Source organism: Myotis lucifugus, unplaced genomic scaffold (genome assembly GCF_000147115.1).
Source record: "Myotis lucifugus unplaced genomic scaffold, Myoluc2.0 scaffold_79, whole genome shotgun sequence".
NCBI classification, from domain to species: Eukaryota; Metazoa; Chordata; class Mammalia; order Chiroptera; family Vespertilionidae; genus Myotis; species Myotis lucifugus.
The window spans coordinates 1,631,445-1,650,130 of NW_005871127.1; the positions used below are offsets into that span (position 1 = coordinate 1,631,445).

The 18,686-nt window shown below is 37.2% G+C and overlaps 1 protein-coding gene across 5 annotated transcripts in view; it reads left to right on the forward strand.

The window, feature by feature from the left end:
- Window positions 1-18,686, forward strand: part of MPDZ (multiple PDZ domain crumbs cell polarity complex component) — a 135,167-nt gene that overhangs the window by 28,500 nt on the left and 87,981 nt on the right. For all 5 annotated transcript variants that reach the window (XR_002829772.1, XM_023755552.1, XM_023755555.1 and 2 more), the window contains exons 3-12: window positions 496-705; window positions 1,187-1,326; window positions 1,956-2,169; window positions 2,917-3,045; window positions 4,650-4,859; window positions 7,664-7,778; window positions 8,124-8,212; window positions 14,264-14,447; window positions 15,235-15,306; window positions 17,849-17,958. Coding sequence is in view for 4 of the 5 variants with exons in the window: in XM_023755552.1 (XP_023611320.1) it covers window positions 496-705; window positions 1,187-1,326; window positions 1,956-2,169; window positions 2,917-3,045; window positions 4,650-4,859; window positions 7,664-7,778; window positions 8,124-8,212; window positions 14,264-14,447; window positions 15,235-15,306; window positions 17,849-17,958 (1,473 nt within the window). In the remaining variant the exon portion in view is untranslated. The remainder of the gene's footprint in view (window positions 1-495; window positions 706-1,186; window positions 1,327-1,955; window positions 2,170-2,916; window positions 3,046-4,649; window positions 4,860-7,663; window positions 7,779-8,123; window positions 8,213-14,263; window positions 14,448-15,234; window positions 15,307-17,848; window positions 17,959-18,686) is intronic.

The following is an 18,686-nucleotide window of genomic DNA, read 5'->3' on the forward strand; positions in this document are numbered from 1 at the left end:
GGGAAGACCAAATTCTTTGCTACATACATTGTTATAAAAATTCACACAATATGGAAAGGAAATGGCCCCCTGGAGTCCCATCTCTCTGGAATAACTAGTGTTAGTATTGCTTGTTTGTTTTATATTGTTCCAATGTTTAATAAAGTTCATTGAATCATATTATATTGTAGCTTTTTTTTTTACTTTAAAGTGTATACAGGGGTGTATGTTTTTGCATGTGTTTTAACGAGTACCCTGAAGTTGAACACTAGATATAAATTTAAAAATATTTTGTTATCTAATAAATAGTGATGCATTGCACATCTACACAGTTTTTTACATGTTATTTTAATTTTTCTCATTGAAAAAATTTTTTGAAATATAATTGCTTAATTAATAAAAGGCATGACCAGTTTGAAATTTGGTATGTTCTTCATTATTACCTCTTTTGGGATGTTTTCTATTTAATTGTTTATGGGATATTGAAATTGTTAATGACTTTCATATTACTCTTAGGTAAACATTGCAACTTCAGCAATTTCAAATGTAGAATGTGCCCATATTCCACATCTCAGCCCAGCTGTCATTACTACTCTGCAAAATGAATCATTGTTATCGTCCCAAAACAATGGGACTCTGGAAGTACTTACAGCGGCAGGTGTTCCACACATCAATGGGAAAACTGCTTGTGATGAATTTGATCAACTGATCAAAAATATGGCCCAGGTAAGAACATTTTTTCTTTTTAGTTCTGATAGAGTGTATAATATCTTAAAAGAATGTAATCAAGTCCTGGATAATTTGAAGAATATTTATATGTTTATCTTATGTAACATGTTAAATATACATTAAATATATATGTATTAAATGTAGTATTAAATATATTATTATTTATTAAGATATTTATAACATCTGAAAAAAATTGGAATGAAAATGAAGTAGATTTTGTTTGTTTGGATGGCTCAGAGATTTTTCTATTCCATTTCTTTAAATTATCACATTTTCAACTGAGTATTATGTTTTATGTTCTAGAAATAGTCTCCAGGATAAATAAAATGTCTCATTCTAGGTGATGAGGGATCAAGGTTATTTTAGAAAAAAAAAGAATTTATTGAGTTTTTTTAAAACAAAGGAATGCCACTAATAAGATGACTACAAGTGCAAGGATTAGCTTTTAATTTTATTTCTTGCTTTGCTTCCTGGACAGGGTCGCCATGTAGAAGTTTTTGAGCTCCTCAAACCTCCCTGTGGAGGCCTTGGGTTCAGTGTTGTGGGGCTGAGGAGTGACAACCGGGGAGAACTGGGAATATTTGTGCAGGAGATCCAAGAGGGCAGTGTGGCTCACAGGTGAGACTGGGGGCTGCTGGTCTGGGTTTGATACCATATTCGGGAGATGTTGATCACCCTGGGAGAATGTAGAGAAGCAAAATGAATGAAAACAAGAATCCAAAAATAATGATAATAACCAGTTTTTTAGACATCATTGGCATTGCTATGATAAAATGTTAGTCCTTTTGAAAGAAGAGTAGCTTTTCAATATAGTCATAACTTAATCACTTTTTAGTAAGGAAAGAAAAATTTGATGAGGACATCTTCTCAATGTTAGTAAATGGACTCTTCTGATTAGATTTTAAAATTACTATTTAGAAAACTATCCATGTGGCCCATGATAATTTAAAAGATTTTATTAATATACTCAAAGCAACAAGTAAATTACATGCCTCCTCGCTTTTATTTGTAGAAGATAGGCACATCCAAGATATAATGAAAAGGTTGGGTCGCTGAAAGAAGAGGGCTCTACAATGGGGGGAGTTCATTAGATGCACTGGAGCCAAAAGTCAAAAGTCCCAGAAAAAGCTACCTAATTGTGGACATTAGAAAATAGAGTTAAAATAATCGGATGCTGTACGCCAGAAAAGCTGTCATTGTCTTGGGAGCCATCAGGTATCTTTTACCTCCTTTCTCATTCTTGATAGAGATGGAAGATTGAAAGAAACTGACCAAATCCTTGCCATCAATGGACAGGCACTTGATCAGACGATCACACATCAGCAGGCCATCAGCATCCTGCAGAAAGCCAAAGACACTGTGCAGCTCATTATTGCCAGAGGCTCGTTGCCTCCGCTCATCAGTCCCGTGGTTTCCCGCTCCCCATCTGCAGCCAGCACAATTTCCGCTCACTCTAATCCGGTGTGTATGTAAGATTTTCACAAGGAATAGAACTCATTTTCTACTTCTTTTTTATAGGTTTCTAGATGACTATTTTACATTTTCCTTAGGTTCTTTGTATTTCTTGAGTTTTTGCCTTTTTATTCTTCTATCTCTCCCTCGCCCGGAATAGTTGTTATTTAATTTTGATAAGTTTCTGGCTTCTAAAACTGTTTTTACTATATTTTGTATAGTTTCTTTTTTTATTTGGTAACATCTCTCAAATGAAAATAAATTAGACCTTTTACAAAATTGACTCTATGTGCCAACAGATACAATCTTGAGTTTGCTTTGTAATTTGTCAATTATACTCTGTATTATTGTTAAAGTTAGCTGTCTATGATGACTTTAAGAAGTAATCTACTTTGGAATCTTGCAAGGCAGGATAATGCAGAAAACATTTTTAATATGTAAAAGTTTTTTCCTTGATCTTTCCTTTTTTAAAGAAAAAGTTCTACAAAAGATCTCCCAAATCAGTGCCTATCTTTACCTGGTTAAATGTGGTCACGATGATGATGTGTTGATAATTTCAAGATTGATTATGCAGTAACAATCTTTTGAAACGAACGTGTAACTAAACAAAAGAGACATGTCTTACGACTCATTTTTATGTTTGAACTCAATTTTTTAATATTACTCATAAAATAATTTTCACAGAAATCTCAACTGTAATGAAAATTTTAGTTTTTCCTAAATATGTTCAGATTCTTATAGGAGCTTTATTTTCAGGTTCACTGGCAGCATGTGGAAACTATTGAATTGGTGAATGATGGATCTGGTCTGGGATTTGGCATTGTCGGAGGAAAAGCAACTGGCGTAATAGTAAAAACCATTCTGCCTGGAGGAGTGGCTGATCAAGTAAGCTACTCCCAACAGGTGTTCATGCTGTTTTATTAAATAACATGGCTTCATCTTTTACATTATCTGCCAGAAAGAAGAAACTGTGGCCTTAGATAATATCAAAGAAGCTGAGTTAGACTCTTCTGTTTTGCTGGGCTATCCCTAAATTGTTTTTTTTTTTAAACTTGGGGAGAAATACCATTGAAAGGGGAAGATTGATCTTAAGTTAAAGGAATAGACCACCAGACGAAAGCCCAAGTTATGGTTTTGATCATTGTAGAGATAGCAGTTCTTTATTTTATGATCGTAAATCAAATTTACAAACCTAGTCAACTGTTTTATGGCCACAAGATTCTATTGAAAAAAGAATAGTTTGCTGTAGTAGGAAAAAGCACAAGATTCATCTTGTCTTTTTAGTGATGGGTCACTGGTGTCGTCTTTGTCTATGAAACCCGGCCTGTTTTTGTCACTGGGAATTGTACATTAAAGAATTGCCGTTTATGCTAGAATTTACATGTTGGAATATATGTGGCAAAATTTTAGTTGCTTATTATAATTTATGTTTTACTTAGACAAGTTCAGCTAATGTAAGTATATTTGTGCTTTGATTGTAACTTTTCATAATGATGTTTGCTTTTACAGGTGTATTTGAACTTAGGAGTCATGTTCATCTATTTGTAATATTCATATGTGAAAGTCAGATTTATTGGCAGAGATATTGACAGTAACACAATAGTTTGACATTTTTAAAAATATTAGCCAATATCTAGCAGTATCTGGTGAAATCCCCTTAGTTGACAGACTTGTGATAAATAAGTTTTATCTTCAGTGTAGAGCCGCACTGTTCAATACTCTGGGTAATTGCCAGATGTCACTTTTTAAATTCAAATTTAAATTAATTAAAATAAATAAAGTTACAAGTTTAGTTCCTCATTTGGTCTGGCTACATTTCATGTGTTCTATAGCTGCAGGTTGCTTGTAGCTGCCGTATTGGACAATACAGAACATTTTCATTCTTGGACAAAATCCTAGTGGCCACTGTATAGAGGCTTATAAGACTGCTTGCCACTCCCCATCTATCTGAATTTTTATCTCACCATGATATCATCTGCAAATGAATTCTTTAGAAATATTTATAACTAAATGGCAAGGCAGAAAATTGTCCTGTCATTGCTTTCTTGTGGTTCATACTATATTTTGTGTAATATATATTTGTATAGTGACTTATACTATATCTTTGTTTAATGGCATTTTCTTCCTCTATTCCTCAAAAAATTCACAAAAAGGCTTAATATTTTCTTGTATCTAGTAGGTAGAAATCAAATTGAAAAGCTTATATCGACTATCAATTTAAGGAATATTTGTGAATTTTAGTTACTTATATCACACTGAGTGATATTAGGCTGCTTCAAAAATGTAGTTAAAAAAACAGTTACTTATATCACACTGAGTGATATTAGGCTGCTTCAAAAATGTAGTTAAAAAAACAGTTAAAATCACAGCCACATGTGTAGTGTCCTATGATTGATATTTCATCATTTTTTATTCCCTTTCCCTCATTTAGGACTTCTCTGATGAGGTAATAAAAATAAAGCCTGATAAACCAATCTCTTTTTATTCAGCATGGGCGATTGTGCAGTGGAGACCACATTCTAAAGATCGGTGACACAGATCTAGCAGGGATGAGCAGTGAGCAAGTAGCACAAGTCCTCAGGCAGTGTGGAAACAGAGTTAAACTGATGATTGCAAGAGGTGCCCTAGAAGAACCGGCAGCACCCACCTCTCTGGGCATCACTGTGTCCTCATCCCCATCCTCTACACCAGAGATGCGGGTAAGTAGGTGAAAGTTCATGGGGTAGGTCATAGACAGTAGCACCTGAATGATAGGATGTTTGTTTTGAAACTAGATTTATTAATGTTTATATATTAGGGATATATGCAAAACCGATTGTCACGGACAAGAATGTGGCGAAGGCCTTAGGGTGGGGCGGCAGGTGTGTGCTAGAAGGGGGTCAGTGGGGAGACAAAGGGGACATTTGTAATACTTTGAACAATTAAGATACATTTTTTTAAAATGAAACAAAATTCAAATATAGAAATGTTTCAGCACAAATAATATGTTATTAATTGTGAATAATGTGTAACAGATGAAAAATAGATTGCTTAAAAATTCTAGATGACTATTTTACATTTTTCTCTAAGCAGTACATTTTTGAGAATAATGTTCTGTAGTACAGAAAAGTATTAAGGAATTATTTGCTACTAATACCTAAAATGTTGGATACTTTTTCTTACATTGAAGGCCCTCAGTAGGGTGTGGTGAATAAAGCTTACTAAAACCTTTTAATATTGTTTTATGGCATATCATACAACTGTTATCAGATTTATAATGAGAAGTCACTATTCTTCAGCCAGTTATTATAAATTTTTAAATAAAAGTTATGTTTTTGAGATTGTAACAAAAGCTTTACCCATATGCATAGCCTCCCATCTATGTTTGTAACAATATAACAAGAGCTAGAAAATTTCATAATTATTCAAATGTGGTGATTATCACAAATACTTCAGATCACAGCATGACTGTAGTGCATAAAAAATTCAACAAAACCATTTTATCTAGAAATCATATATTTAAGGAGAGAATTACACTCAATTTTTAGTTTAGCTTTATAGCAAATGTAAATTCTACATTTTTTTCCAATAGTTCTAAAAACATCCGATTTTTTCTATTGAAGTTTTTTTTCTAACCAGTTGCTTCGAATTCTTTTTTTAGTATCCTAATCTCCTCCACAGACCCTTTTAAACTTTATTAGAACACTTGAAATTTCCATGATTCTCTTGTTTTCAAGATTGAGTTTGGTTGCTATTTTTTGCAGAAAGAAAGAAAGCTTGTTTATGAAAGTATTTAACTGGAATTCTTTTGTGGTAAACAAAAACATTTTATTCAGCATATATAAATGAATGCAATACCGAGACCCACTTGATGTAATTGAAAGCTTAGAAAAATATCTATTCTGTGCATATCATCATTTCTGAAGCTTGTGCCCCTTTTAAAACCATTCGATAGTCAAATTGCCACCCTCTAAAATAGCACTCGCATAAGTCTTATTAAAAATAGAAAACACATTTGTTTCCATTGAAGCAGATTTCATCCTGTCATTTTCTTGTAATTATCTAAACTTTAAACTTTTTGCTAAGTTTGCACAGATAATTATGTGCAGTGAGGAAAACTAAATGGAACTTTACAATAAAATTATATCTCATTTAGGTGAATTATCAGTGAGGTACAATCAGAGTTTACTTAAAAAAAATCAGAAAACATCACTAGCTAGCCCCAACCTGCATGTCTATTCAAAACGATAGCCTGAATTCTGTCCTGATCTTCTTAGGGTTATCTGTAAAATGCTGACACCCCTTTAGTATGTAATGCCAATAGCTTAATGATAACTTACTGCACTAATCTACTAATGCTAATTCAGGAACTCTTGCCCTTCAGGCCAACATAGAATTAATAGCAGTGCTTTATGTTAAAGAAACCTGTGGTCAGCTATCATTGCAGGAAGTAAGGGAATCATAGCAGAAAAGCAGACTTTCCTTACAGATAGCTTTTAAAAGTAGAGTATGAATTTACAAAACAAACACAGGGACCATTTTAAATGGTTCATGGGTACATTTCACTGATTTTTTAAAACATAATCAGCTCTAGCCAGTTTGGCTCAGTGGATAGTGTCGGTCTGTGGACGGAAGGGTCAAGGACACATGCCTGGGTTGTGGGCTCAGTCCCCAGTAGGGGATGTGCAGGAGGCAGCCAATCAGTGATTCTCTCTCATCATTAATGTTTCTCTCCTCCCTTCCTCTCTGATATCAGTAAAAATATATTTTAAAAAATAATCATCAGTCTATTAATAATATTTCTGAAGGATAGAGGAAGTCATACTTATGGTGTTAGAATCAACTGTCAACTTGGGATAGTAACAGTAGCAAAGTGTCCTGAGAGGACACAGTGGCCCCTGCATTCCCCTGGGGTTTTACATACTGCAGAGCACTTAGGAGCCGGCGTTCTGCAACCAGCCTGTCTGCATTTGAATTCTGCCTCTGCTAGAATGCTTACTGTTTGTCCTTGGAAAGGTCTGTGCTCCTCAGTTTCCCCAGAGAAAAGTTGACAGTGGTTGTGCCTACCGCAAAACTGTTAGCTGGACTGTTCTCCTTATTCCTGATAGACATTTGAAAGTTAGAAAAATTCAATAGCAAAGCCAGATTTGAACTTGATCTGAATTCAAAATGTGAGTTCTTTCAACCTCCTAAATCCTTAACACATGCAGATGTGCATCTTAGAGAATAGAATTTGTTCATAAGAAACTATTTGATTTCTGAAGTTTTGTTTACACAAGCAGCATTGTATTTCTGTGATAGGGGGTGTGTTCAGGTTTTCTGCTGACATTCCCTTTTGGCACAAATATGATGCTCAGTGCATGTTAACAAGACTGAAGGAGTAATCAATCGCACAGTGAGCCCCCAGCAGAGTTCTCTGACACCTAATTACACCTTATTCCGAAATAAAGATGTGGCTTTTTGAGTTACCTTGTTTGTTTACACGTTTATTTTTCTGGGTATTTATTTATCTATTTTATTTTAGGTTGATGCTTCCACTCAGAAAAGCGAAGACAATGAGACATTTGATGTGGAACTCACTAAAAATGTCCAGGGATTAGGAATTACCATTGCTGGTTACATTGGAGATAAAAAACTAGGTAGTTTTAAACATTGATATGTTTTTTTTTAACTTGACAATTGCCTCTAATGTAATTATCTTATGAGTTATTGAATCATATTTATATATTTTTATATTATTGGATAAGCAGATTGAAAACTTTTCTAGGAACAACTTAATTATGTGATTGTGATTTTGTATTTATGAGACAAAACCATTGTCTCATCCTCTGGCCTAAGTTTCTACTACTGGTTTTGTTTGTGTGGCTTGCTGATGTATATTTCCTCAAAATTAGGACTGTATATTTGGATACTAGAGGATAGATATTATTTATTTGAGTGATTTTCATAAATAGTAAAAAACACACAACTATTTCCAATCTTAGAACCTTCAGGAATCTTTGTAAAGAGCATTACGAAGAGCAGTGCTGTGGAACATGATGGCAGAATCCAAATTGGAGACCAAATTATAGCAGTGAGTAGCACATTTAATTTTGCTTTGTTTAATTGTCATCGTTGAGAAGTGCATTCTCATTTACTCAGTTTTGAGAACTACATTTAGCTTGATACTAATTTAAGCTTGCTTTGTTAATTTGACTCTCATTAGAGTGACCGGTTTTATTATTTTTTGGCATTAAGAGCATTCAATAGAAGCTTTACCGATTTCACTTCTAAAGGTGGGACTTCATTTGTGAATGATTTGTGACATATCAGATTTCTGGTTATAACATTAATATAATAGTTATACATTAGTTACTAGTACATTCATATCATAGTTCGACTGTAGTTGCAGACTCCCAGGTAAAGACCGGTTGTCATAGCCTCTGGTTTGCTTGCATCTGAGTTTGGGATGTGTGCATTTTCTCCCTTAGGTTAGCAGAACAACGCTGTTATTGTTGACTCCATCACCAAGGCTGCTTTTAGCTTTAAGACTATACAAGAATACAGAAAAGACCCAGCCTCTCTAATTAATCAACCCATTATTCTTACTGTAGTAACATCACTAGGCTTTGAGCACATGGCTGTTCAAGGCAGTGTACAAAAGGATATAACTTCCAGTTCAGTGTTCGCTGGACACGGGACTCCCTAACTCCTCCTGAGAACACAAACCCTAAAGACCCTGCAAAGGGGGCTTCCTGGTTACAAACTTCAGGAAAAACTGCAGGCGATAGATTCTCTTAGGGGTTCACAATGGACATGGAAAAAAATCAAAGACTGAGAAGTTCTGCAGTAGAGAAACTTGTTTAACTCTTTTACATCAGTGTTTCCTAAACTTCTGTAATGATGGGTTCTTTCTATTTTCAAACACATGTTAATATCCTTTGGAAGACATTTTGAGGAATGCCAGTTTATTTTAATACTAGAGGCCCAGTGCACGGATTAGTGCACATTGAAAGGAAATTAATTAGAAGGTGGCCAGTGGGGCGGGACTAGGTGAGATGGGCTGGACACGCTCTGGAGCCAACTTCCTGCAGTCCCTCCCCAGCCGGCTGCACCTGGGGTGACACTGGGGCTCGAAGGGTGTCTGCAGAGTGAGCAGGGTCCCTCTGGCAGGTGGGGTCCCTCAGCCTGGCCTGCGGAGATCGGGCCAAAACCAGCAGTCCGACATCCCCTGGGGGGTCCCAGAGTGTGAGAGGGCACTCTGCAAAGATGCTGTTGCTCGGCAGCTCCTGTGTTGAGCATCTGCCCCCTAGTGGTCAGTGCGCATCATACCTACTGGCCAGTCACTTAGCCTTTTATATATAGAGATGTGTTTGTTTAAGCTTAATTAAGTATCTGTGGTTTCCTTGGGAATGTAAGAAAGTAGAATGTTAGGATAGAATAGTTCTTGGTCATAGCAGCATTATTCACAATAGCTAAGATAAGGAAGTAATGTTGGTGTTCATTGATGGATGAATAAACAAAATGTGATGTATATACAATGGAAAATTAATGATACAAAGAAGGAAATTCTGCCACATCCTACAACATGGATGAACCTTGAGGACATTATGCTAAGTAAAATAAGCCAATCACAAAAGGACAAGTACTATATGATTCCACTTACAGGAAGTGCCTAGAGTAGTTAAAGTCATACAAGCAGAAGGCAGAATGGTTGTTTTGAGGGATTGGGTGGAGGGGGGAATGAGCAGCTGCTGTTTAATGGGTACAGAGTTTCACCTTGCCGGATGAAAACATCTGGAGATCTAGTGTATGACAGTGTGAATATACTTAACACTCCTGAACTGTATGTATAGTTAGAAAAGGTTAAGATGGTAAGTATTATGTTATGTGTTTTCTACCATAATTTGACAGGAAAGGTAGAGGTGTCCTTTATCTCTTGCCATTTGCTCCTGTATTCAGCTCCCTGAGTTCTGGGGCTTAGTCTGTAAAACTCCTAACTGCACCTGTTCACCTCTTAATCGACTATAAAGATTGGATTGTGCTTGCCTCTGAGCTGGCTGGTTCCTGTAAAGAGCCTTCCCATGGTATCTCCATTTTAACCTGCACTGAAAATTAACTACTTTAAGTTTGTTTTTTTGTTTTTTGAGTAAAGGAAAGGGGAGTGAATAGATACAGATTCTAAATACATATTTGATACTGAATTAAAAATTGAAAACACAGCTACGTGTTTTTTCCCTAAGCTGTATAATTTAACTCATTAGAACGTTTTTTAAAATTCTCTTGAGATATAATTCACATGACATCCAATTTACCGATTTAAAGTGTATAATTCAGTAGTTTTTGGGTACTCACACTTGTGTATCAATTACCACAATCAATTTTAGTATATTTTCATTACCCTAAAAAGAAACCCCCATACACATTAGCAGTTACTCCCTAATTCCCCCATCATCTCAATGCTAGACAACTACTGATCTAATTTCTGTGCAGATTTGCCTGTTCTGGACATTTCATGTAAATGGGATCATATAATAAGTGGTAATTTGTGATTAGCTTTTTTTGCTTAGCATAATGTTTTCAAGGTTCATCCAAGTTGTAGCATATAAAAAGAAATTCTTCATTTCTGAGTGATAATCCACTGTATGGGTATACCACATTTTATTTATCCATTCATCAATTGATGAGCATTTAGGTTGCTTCCTCTTTTGGGGGGATAATGCCTCTATGAACTTTCATGTGTAAGTTTTGTATAGATGTATGTTTTCATTTCTTGGGCATACTAGTATACTTAGTGGAATTGCTGAATCATATGATACCTTTATGTTTAAGTTTTAGTAAGCTGCTTTCACCTACAAAATTGCAATAACGAAATGTCTCTTGTAGAGTTTTTAGGAAAACCATATGAGTCATTTATTTTAAATACTTAGTGTAATACTTTGCACCTAAGTGCAATTTGATAAATTAAGCAGATATTTATTAAGGGCCTGAAATGAAGCCCTTACACATTTGAAAGAGTCTTGTAGTAGCTTCTCTCCTCCTTGTCATTCTTTCATTCTTATATTAGAGGCCCCGTGCATGAAAATTCGCGCACTCAGGGGGATCCCTCAGCCAGGCCTGCACCTTCTCACAATCCAGGACCCCTCGGGTAGGGTCCCTAGGCCTGGCCTGAGATAAGGGCCTCTCCGGGCTTTTTTCCCCCTGCTGCAGGCAGCTGGCCCCACCCCTGCCACTGCCACTGCTTGCCATCTGTGCAGCACTGCCCCCCCCCACCTCCCCTGCCACCAGTGGCCTCCCTCTGCAGGTGACAGGTGTGGGGTGCGATGGCTTGGCTGGCCTGGGCCTCCCTCTGCCGGGCGATCGCTGGCTGGCTGCACACCTGCCACAGTGGCCTGGGACTCCCTCTTTCTTTGCTGGGGGGTGGGGCCAGCCCTGCAAGGGGCCGTCTGCCTACCTGATTGCCCCTAACCACTTGCCTGCCTACCTGATCACCCTTAACTGCTTGCTTGGTGGGGTCAGCCCGGCGAGGGGCTGTCTGCCTACCTGATTGCCCCTAACTGCTGGCCTGCCTACCTGATCTCTCCTAACCACTTGCCTGCCTACCTGATCACCCGTAATCGCTGGTCTGCCTGCCTGATCGCCCCTAACCACTCTGCCTGCCTGCCTGATTGCCCCTAACTACTTGCTTGGGGGCGGGACCAGCCCAGCGAGGGGCCGTGGTGGTTCTGGTCTCTGGTTGTTCCCGTCATTATGCTTATGGTGGCTGGCCTTTTATTATATAGGATAAGTGGAACCTTAAATATAATTTTGCTTAGGCAAGGTCAGTGATAAAGGAAATTGTTGACCCAAAAGTGGAAGCAGCCTTCTTGTGAAATTTTTTTTCTTTTAATAAAATCACTTGTCTTCATTATCATCAATGTTCTGATTTTTGACTTTAAGCAATATTTTTAGAAGCACCTTAAATGCTTAGGGAACATCATGAAATGCTTTGATTATGCCTTAATTTAGTGCAAAATATCACCATCTTGTGGACTTTTGAGATAGTGGTAGTCAAGTTCTTCATACCAGTTGTGTTTTCACAACTGCATTTGTTTTTCTCAATCTCTGTTTTGGTAACAGCTATTTTGAGCTATACATTATTTTCACTTTATAATTGTTGAGGTGGTAAGAAGAGTAAGAAATTATTTCTTACTGTTTTGAGGAATTATTATTTTATAACATTAAAACTTTTTTGTAGGATTCCTGTTTCACAGATTGTGTTCTAGGGTCTCACTATAGACCTTACAGGGCAAAAGAATAGAGTAAATGAACACATTCCCCCCCCCCACTTTACTAGTATATATAGTATGTAAGAATTATATGATAAAAGGACTCTATTTTTAAAGTTGGCCAAACTTGTCATTAAATAAAAACACATACACTCATTCTTTTTAGGTTGATATACAGAGAACTTGGCTAAAAGCAGTATGAGGTAATAATTAATCAAAATATTATTAAACAAGCATGTGAATATGGAAAGATGTCAGATGTTGCCTATGATGTTCTGTGACTTTTTATACATATAGGTATAGGCTGTGTTGGAGGCGGGCGTGGCCAGCTAATTGAGTGTGCTAAGAAGCTGGGATTTTTGAATTGTTCCAGCTAGTATTTCTCCCTATAACTGTTCCTGTTAATTGATATATCTGTACTGTGCGCTGTGAGAATGTTAGATCTCTTCTTGAGATAGCACAAAGGCAGTTTTCTGAACTGCAGTCTTGTCTGTGGCACCATTGGATCTGAAGCCACGGCTTAACTCTCTTCCTTCGATAATGAGGGACCAGAGCTGGTCCGGGGCCTGGTTTAGGCTTTGGGGACCTTGTCTCATAGGTGTGATGGGTCTAATTTTATGGAACAGAAACTGCTCCCATGAAAGCTTGGGATTTTCATGTTTATTAATCACTTCTTCACTCTGCTACTAATAGTAACAGCTGGTGAGTGTCTTCCTGGTCCAGAGTGCCATGCACTGTATATTTGGGAAGTACCATTATTCCCATATGACAGATGGAGATACTGAGTAATTTGAAGTGAATTCTGGAATGGAAAGTCCATGATTATTCCATTATAGCAATTTCTTTGGTGCTACTACCATCTCTGACATTTGTTTTCCTGGGAGATCCTAGTGGAGATATTTGACTTGACTTTACATAGAAAATAGTGGATTTTTCATCTAACTTACTCGTCCCTTTGGCCCCTTGTTTCTCAGCAGTTTATTCCGTAGATTCTTTCTTTTGGGTACCATCGTTCCCGAGGGGTTCTGGGTACTCTTGAGGGGGTTCAACATGGCCTGAGCCTGGCTTTCCATGGGAGTGGCATTTCTCTGGTCTATTTTCCAACAAAGTCAGGTTGTTGAGCAGTTCCCAACATAACAGCACTTTTCTCTTGCTTCACAGTCAAAGCCTTTTTCTTATTCTCCTGGCGGAATTACACACAGTCCCCTGCATCCTTCCCTCCTTGAGGTGACACAGCTCTTCTGAATTGAGGCCAAGGAAGAACCATCTAAGTGGGTGTGGTAGGGACTCAGAACTCTTCTCTCTTTAAAACAAAAACAGGCCTCTTAAATTTTCCCTTACTTTAACAACCCAGCTCTTTCATGTCCTAAATGTACACAACGTTTAGTTCTTAACCACTTAATTTAAATTTCTTCTTGGTGGCCCCTTTCACAACTTAGTTTAGCACAGGGTATAAATAAGAATAGCATCTCAACCATAATTTCATTTTCACATACATGACACTGAGTACAAAGCTCTCAGTTCATCATTTTTTACCACAAATTCTCTGGAGAGCCTGCTTACTCTGCTTCCTAGATGCCGAGGAGTGGAAACAAATATTTTTAATGGTATGAATCCTGGGCCCCACCCTATAACTGTTAGCTCATAATTTCTAGAAATGAGACCCTATAATCTGTATTAAGCAAAACAAACAAAACCCTCCTGAGTGATTCTAGTGATTGTAAACTAGTACTGGTCCCCAAACAGGCGTCAGCCCATTCCCTGCTAGGGGAATCCTCACTCCCCATTCTTCTCACACTAACAGGCGGTAAATACGCATTTGGTGAATCGGTAATACAAATATCCATTCCATTTTTAACATGTCTTGTTCTTACCAGGTAGATGGTACAAACCTTCAGGGTTTTACCAACCAACAAGCAGTAGAGGTGCTGAGACACACAGGACAGACTGTGCACCTGACACTGATGAGGAGAGGAACGAAGCAGGAAGCTGAGCTCACGGCAAGGGAGGACGTCACAAAAGATGTGGTTTTGTCTCCTGCTAATGCCAGCATAAGCAAAGGTAATGCCGAGTTATCTGGTTTTCAGTTACACCCTTACATCATTTCATTTTTTTTCTAATTCTAAAGTTATTTAAAAAATAGTTTTTAGTCTTCACTATTTAGTATGAACCAAGTAAAAAGGAAATCTAATAAAGTTGGGATGAATTGGAACAAGAATGTGTTCATTAACTATAGAACGGACTTCAGAATAAAGCAGATTACTTCCCGTCCTATTTATTCAGTCACCATTTCCGAAACATACGCAGTCATTTACCTTGCTGTCCCTCCTTACTCTTTCAATGTCCTCATCATGTTTTCTCCTTCGGCGGAACCTATCTGCCTGGATTATGCATTTGAGCCCCAGGATGTTTCTGACTCCTCAGCCTTTCCTTGAAGGAATGGATTTTAATTTCCCATTTAGAAATGTCATTCATAACCTGCTTACCCAGGAGCATTTCTGGGAAACACTGGCATCCCTATGTAGCTCACTGGGCTCAAGGTTCACTGGTAGAAGTCGGGCTGTTGGGTGGAAAGTGCTGCTTCATTTCTCAAACTGCTAACCATTCTGGTATTTATGTCATAAACTACTTATTACAGTACGAGGAGACAGGGAGGCAGATCACAGGAGAAATTTATTACTTCTTTCTCCCATTAACAAGAAAACGTTCCTTTAAGACTAAGTAGTTATTGAAGAGTTTCCCTACCTAAACAATTTCTTATTTGGGGATTCAAATATATACAGTGGGGTGTGAAAAATTCAAATGCTTCTATAACAGATATAACTGCTAACATATTCTTTTCCTTAAGAAAATTATGAAAAAGATGAAGATTCTTTATGTTTGAGGAGAAACACCAGCATATTACCCATTGAGGAAGAAGGTAAACACCTGGAGCAGGTTGTTTTGTTCTTTGTATGCTTTATAGATAAATGACTTTTATAAATGTGCATAAGCCTCTATGGACATATTGTAAATTACAGAAGAACACTTTCAAAAAAGAGATCTTTTAAATCCTTATTTATGTATATGATTAATTGCTCTAGTAGATTGAAATAGTTCATTTATAGCTGGCATATTTTCTTACTGACTCGATCTTCTACATTTTTTAAAAACTAGAACCCTTTGGGACTCAATCAGTAAATACATGGTTTTTATTTCAACCCCCGTATTTCTGTACAGCCAACATATGTCTATCTTAATGAACAAGCAAACATAAAATTATAAAGCATATTTAAAATTAATACCAGTGAATCTGTAAAGCATAAGCTACTAGGAATGAAACTGTCCAATTTGGGAGGCTTTTTCGTCTCCATTTTTTAAAACTTTAATATTGGAAACTTTAATATTGGGAAATTGGTTCCGAAAGGAATATTAGAGAGAAATTAAGCCTTTCTTAGATTTCTTTCACTTATAAACCTGGGATCCATGAAGCTGTTTAAACATATTTTAGAGCAACATTGTTTTAATATGTAATTATGCCTGAGTGTTGTGGTGATCTTTTTAGCCTGGGAGCTATGTACCTCCCTTCTCTGTCAGGTTGCTCTCGGTAGTTCAGTAGCTTAAATCCACTGAGCAAAGAACGAGACTGCTCTCCCTTCATTTGAATCCCATCCTTCACGAAATAATTTTATTGAAGCTTTGTAGTTCTTTAAAATACCTACTGCTCCATTATTAAATTATTTTTTGCTGAAATTTTTTATTTACCTTTATTATTTTAAAGCAGTATTTGTGTTTGCAAAGATATACCTGAAGTGAGATGTGTAAGATTCACTGGTGTTAATTGCATTCTGCCATTTTTACACTAATAGGTGAAGAAATACATTATTTAGGCTAAAGTGTAAGTGAGTATTAGGAGTAGGGAGAAAGGACAAAAATGAGATAGTAAGTGGGGATGGATATGGGCATTGTCTGGAAGCTCAGACCACGTAGTTGGCTTTGTGTGCAAGGATAGATGGGTGAGGCTCTAGACTGAGAATCAAGGCCCCCAAATTCCTTTGGAAAAATGTGTGTTCTAATGCATCTATGCTAGTGCTTGGTGCCTAGACAAGGGAGTAAGTTGCCACCTCCACAGAAATTTGACTCATTGTGTGAGCCTGGGTAAGTCACAGTCACTTGGCTCTCAGTAAGATCAGAGAATTGGACTTCATGATTTTTAAAATCTGTCTGAAATATTGACTTGGGGCAGTTAGGGAAGGAGGAGAATGGGGGATTGTGCATGTGGGTTGTATGAAGACAGATCTCAGATTTGTTAGTAGCCAGCATACAGATTCCCCACTTTTTGCATTCAGAAGCCCACCCTGTTTGAATCACTGCCCAGCTCTGTATGGACAGCAGAATCAGAGAAAAGGGGGTGAGTGAGGAGGTAGGGCTCTGAGCTGACTCCTCTTTCTAACCCTTATCAAGTTGAAAGAATCTGTGTTCACCCCTGCGTGGTGATTCTCTCTGGACTGAATTTAATGTTGAAAAGAAAACACTCATTTGGGTGGGCTAGTCTCCAAGTTGGAAAAAAATATATATTTGTTTTCAGTTTCTCAAAGAGAAACCGATTCATTTTATTAATTCAAGGCATAACATGTGCAGAATAGACCTAGAGTGAAAGCTCATTAATTCCGTTAAATAGGAGGCAGTCAAGAAATCTGATTTTTACAACACTCTTTACATTTGAAATTTGAATGCTGAAAAGGATATTAAAATTTTAACTTAGAGTGTGCATTGTAGAGATTTTTTAAAAAGACAACCTTCATGAGGACGAACTGTGATGAAATATGGAAACATTTGAATATGACTTGCAAATTCTTTTCAACCATTTTCTTACTTTAGCTAAATATTTTAATTCAATAGTGTTTACATAATTTGTTTAGTGAATTTCTTTCCAAATTTTTTTTCTTTTTACCAATTAGTGCAATCCCAATTATGGGGTTTTACTTTAATGTGCACTCTGTTTCTCAAGTTTTTCTTATTTTTACACTCATTATACATGAAGTTGCATATATTCTTTGTTAATTTCTTCTGTCTGTTTTTGTAAAGGTGTGGCTTGGTTCTTCTTTACTCTGTAGGACCAATTGAAAATGAAGTAGATAAACTAACATAAAAGACAACATGGTTTTTGACTGTAGAGACACCAGAAGACCACCAAGTGAAACCTGGAGGGACTCGGGCCCTGGTTCTTTTAAATACATGTCAGATAATATATGGATACTTTAATGGCAATGTGGTCAAGATTTAAAAGACTTCTCAGAAAAGAAAGTAGTGTTTGAACATGCAGATGTCAGGGTTCTAAATATGTAGAGAAGTAGAGTACCTATTGGGTGATGAGTCAGACTTTGTATGATAGACGGGTTCTGATCTCCCCTGGTACAGAATGTTAAAATAAGGATAATTTTTGTGGTTTGTCACTGACTTAATTGCGTTGACTCTTTCAGGGTATCCCTTGCTGTTAGCTGAAATAGAAGAAATGGAAGATGCACAGCAACGGGAAGCTGCCCTGCTGAAAAAGTGGCAAAGGATTATGGGAATTAATTATGAAATAGTGGTAGGTTACCTTACCCTCCCCAACTTCCTCACTTGTAGCTGTATTTGATGAAGAAGTTCATGAGAGCAATAAAAGTGTTGGTCATGCAGTCTTTGAGAAATAGCAAATGTCCAGCGTTTTTTTTTTCAGAGATCTAAGTGTGCTGACTCAGGTATTTAAAAAATTCAATTTGGAGAAAGTTTGATTGTAACCAGGGAACTGAAATAAATGGCATTGAAGTTTTAGAACTCATAAATCATCAATATTTTAATATTCCTGGTGGTAGTATATCTTATATAGATACTAGGAAGGTTGTTTTTCTGATTATTAAACTTGGGATTCATAGAAAGAATCAGAAAACAATGACAGTGTTTACTTAAAGATAAAACAAAATGAATCGTGACCTATATACAAAATTGTAAAAGTACTTTTTCCTATTATCACTCTCATGTATATATTTTCATTAAGAGGTGTGTATTTCTGTCCGCTTTTTTCATATCACTTACGCCATATTGAATGTTTTATGTTTATTAACTAGAGGCCCGGTGCACAAAAATTTGTGAACTCGGGGTGGGGGGGGGTGGCCCTCAGCCCGGCCTGTGCCCTCTCGCAGTCTGGGACCCCTCGGGGGATGACCACCTGCTGGCTTAGGCCTGCTCCCCGGGGGATTGGGCCTAAGCTGGCATTCAGACATCCCTCTGGCAGCCCGGCAGCCCTCGGGGGATGTCCACTTGCCAGCGGGGAGCAGA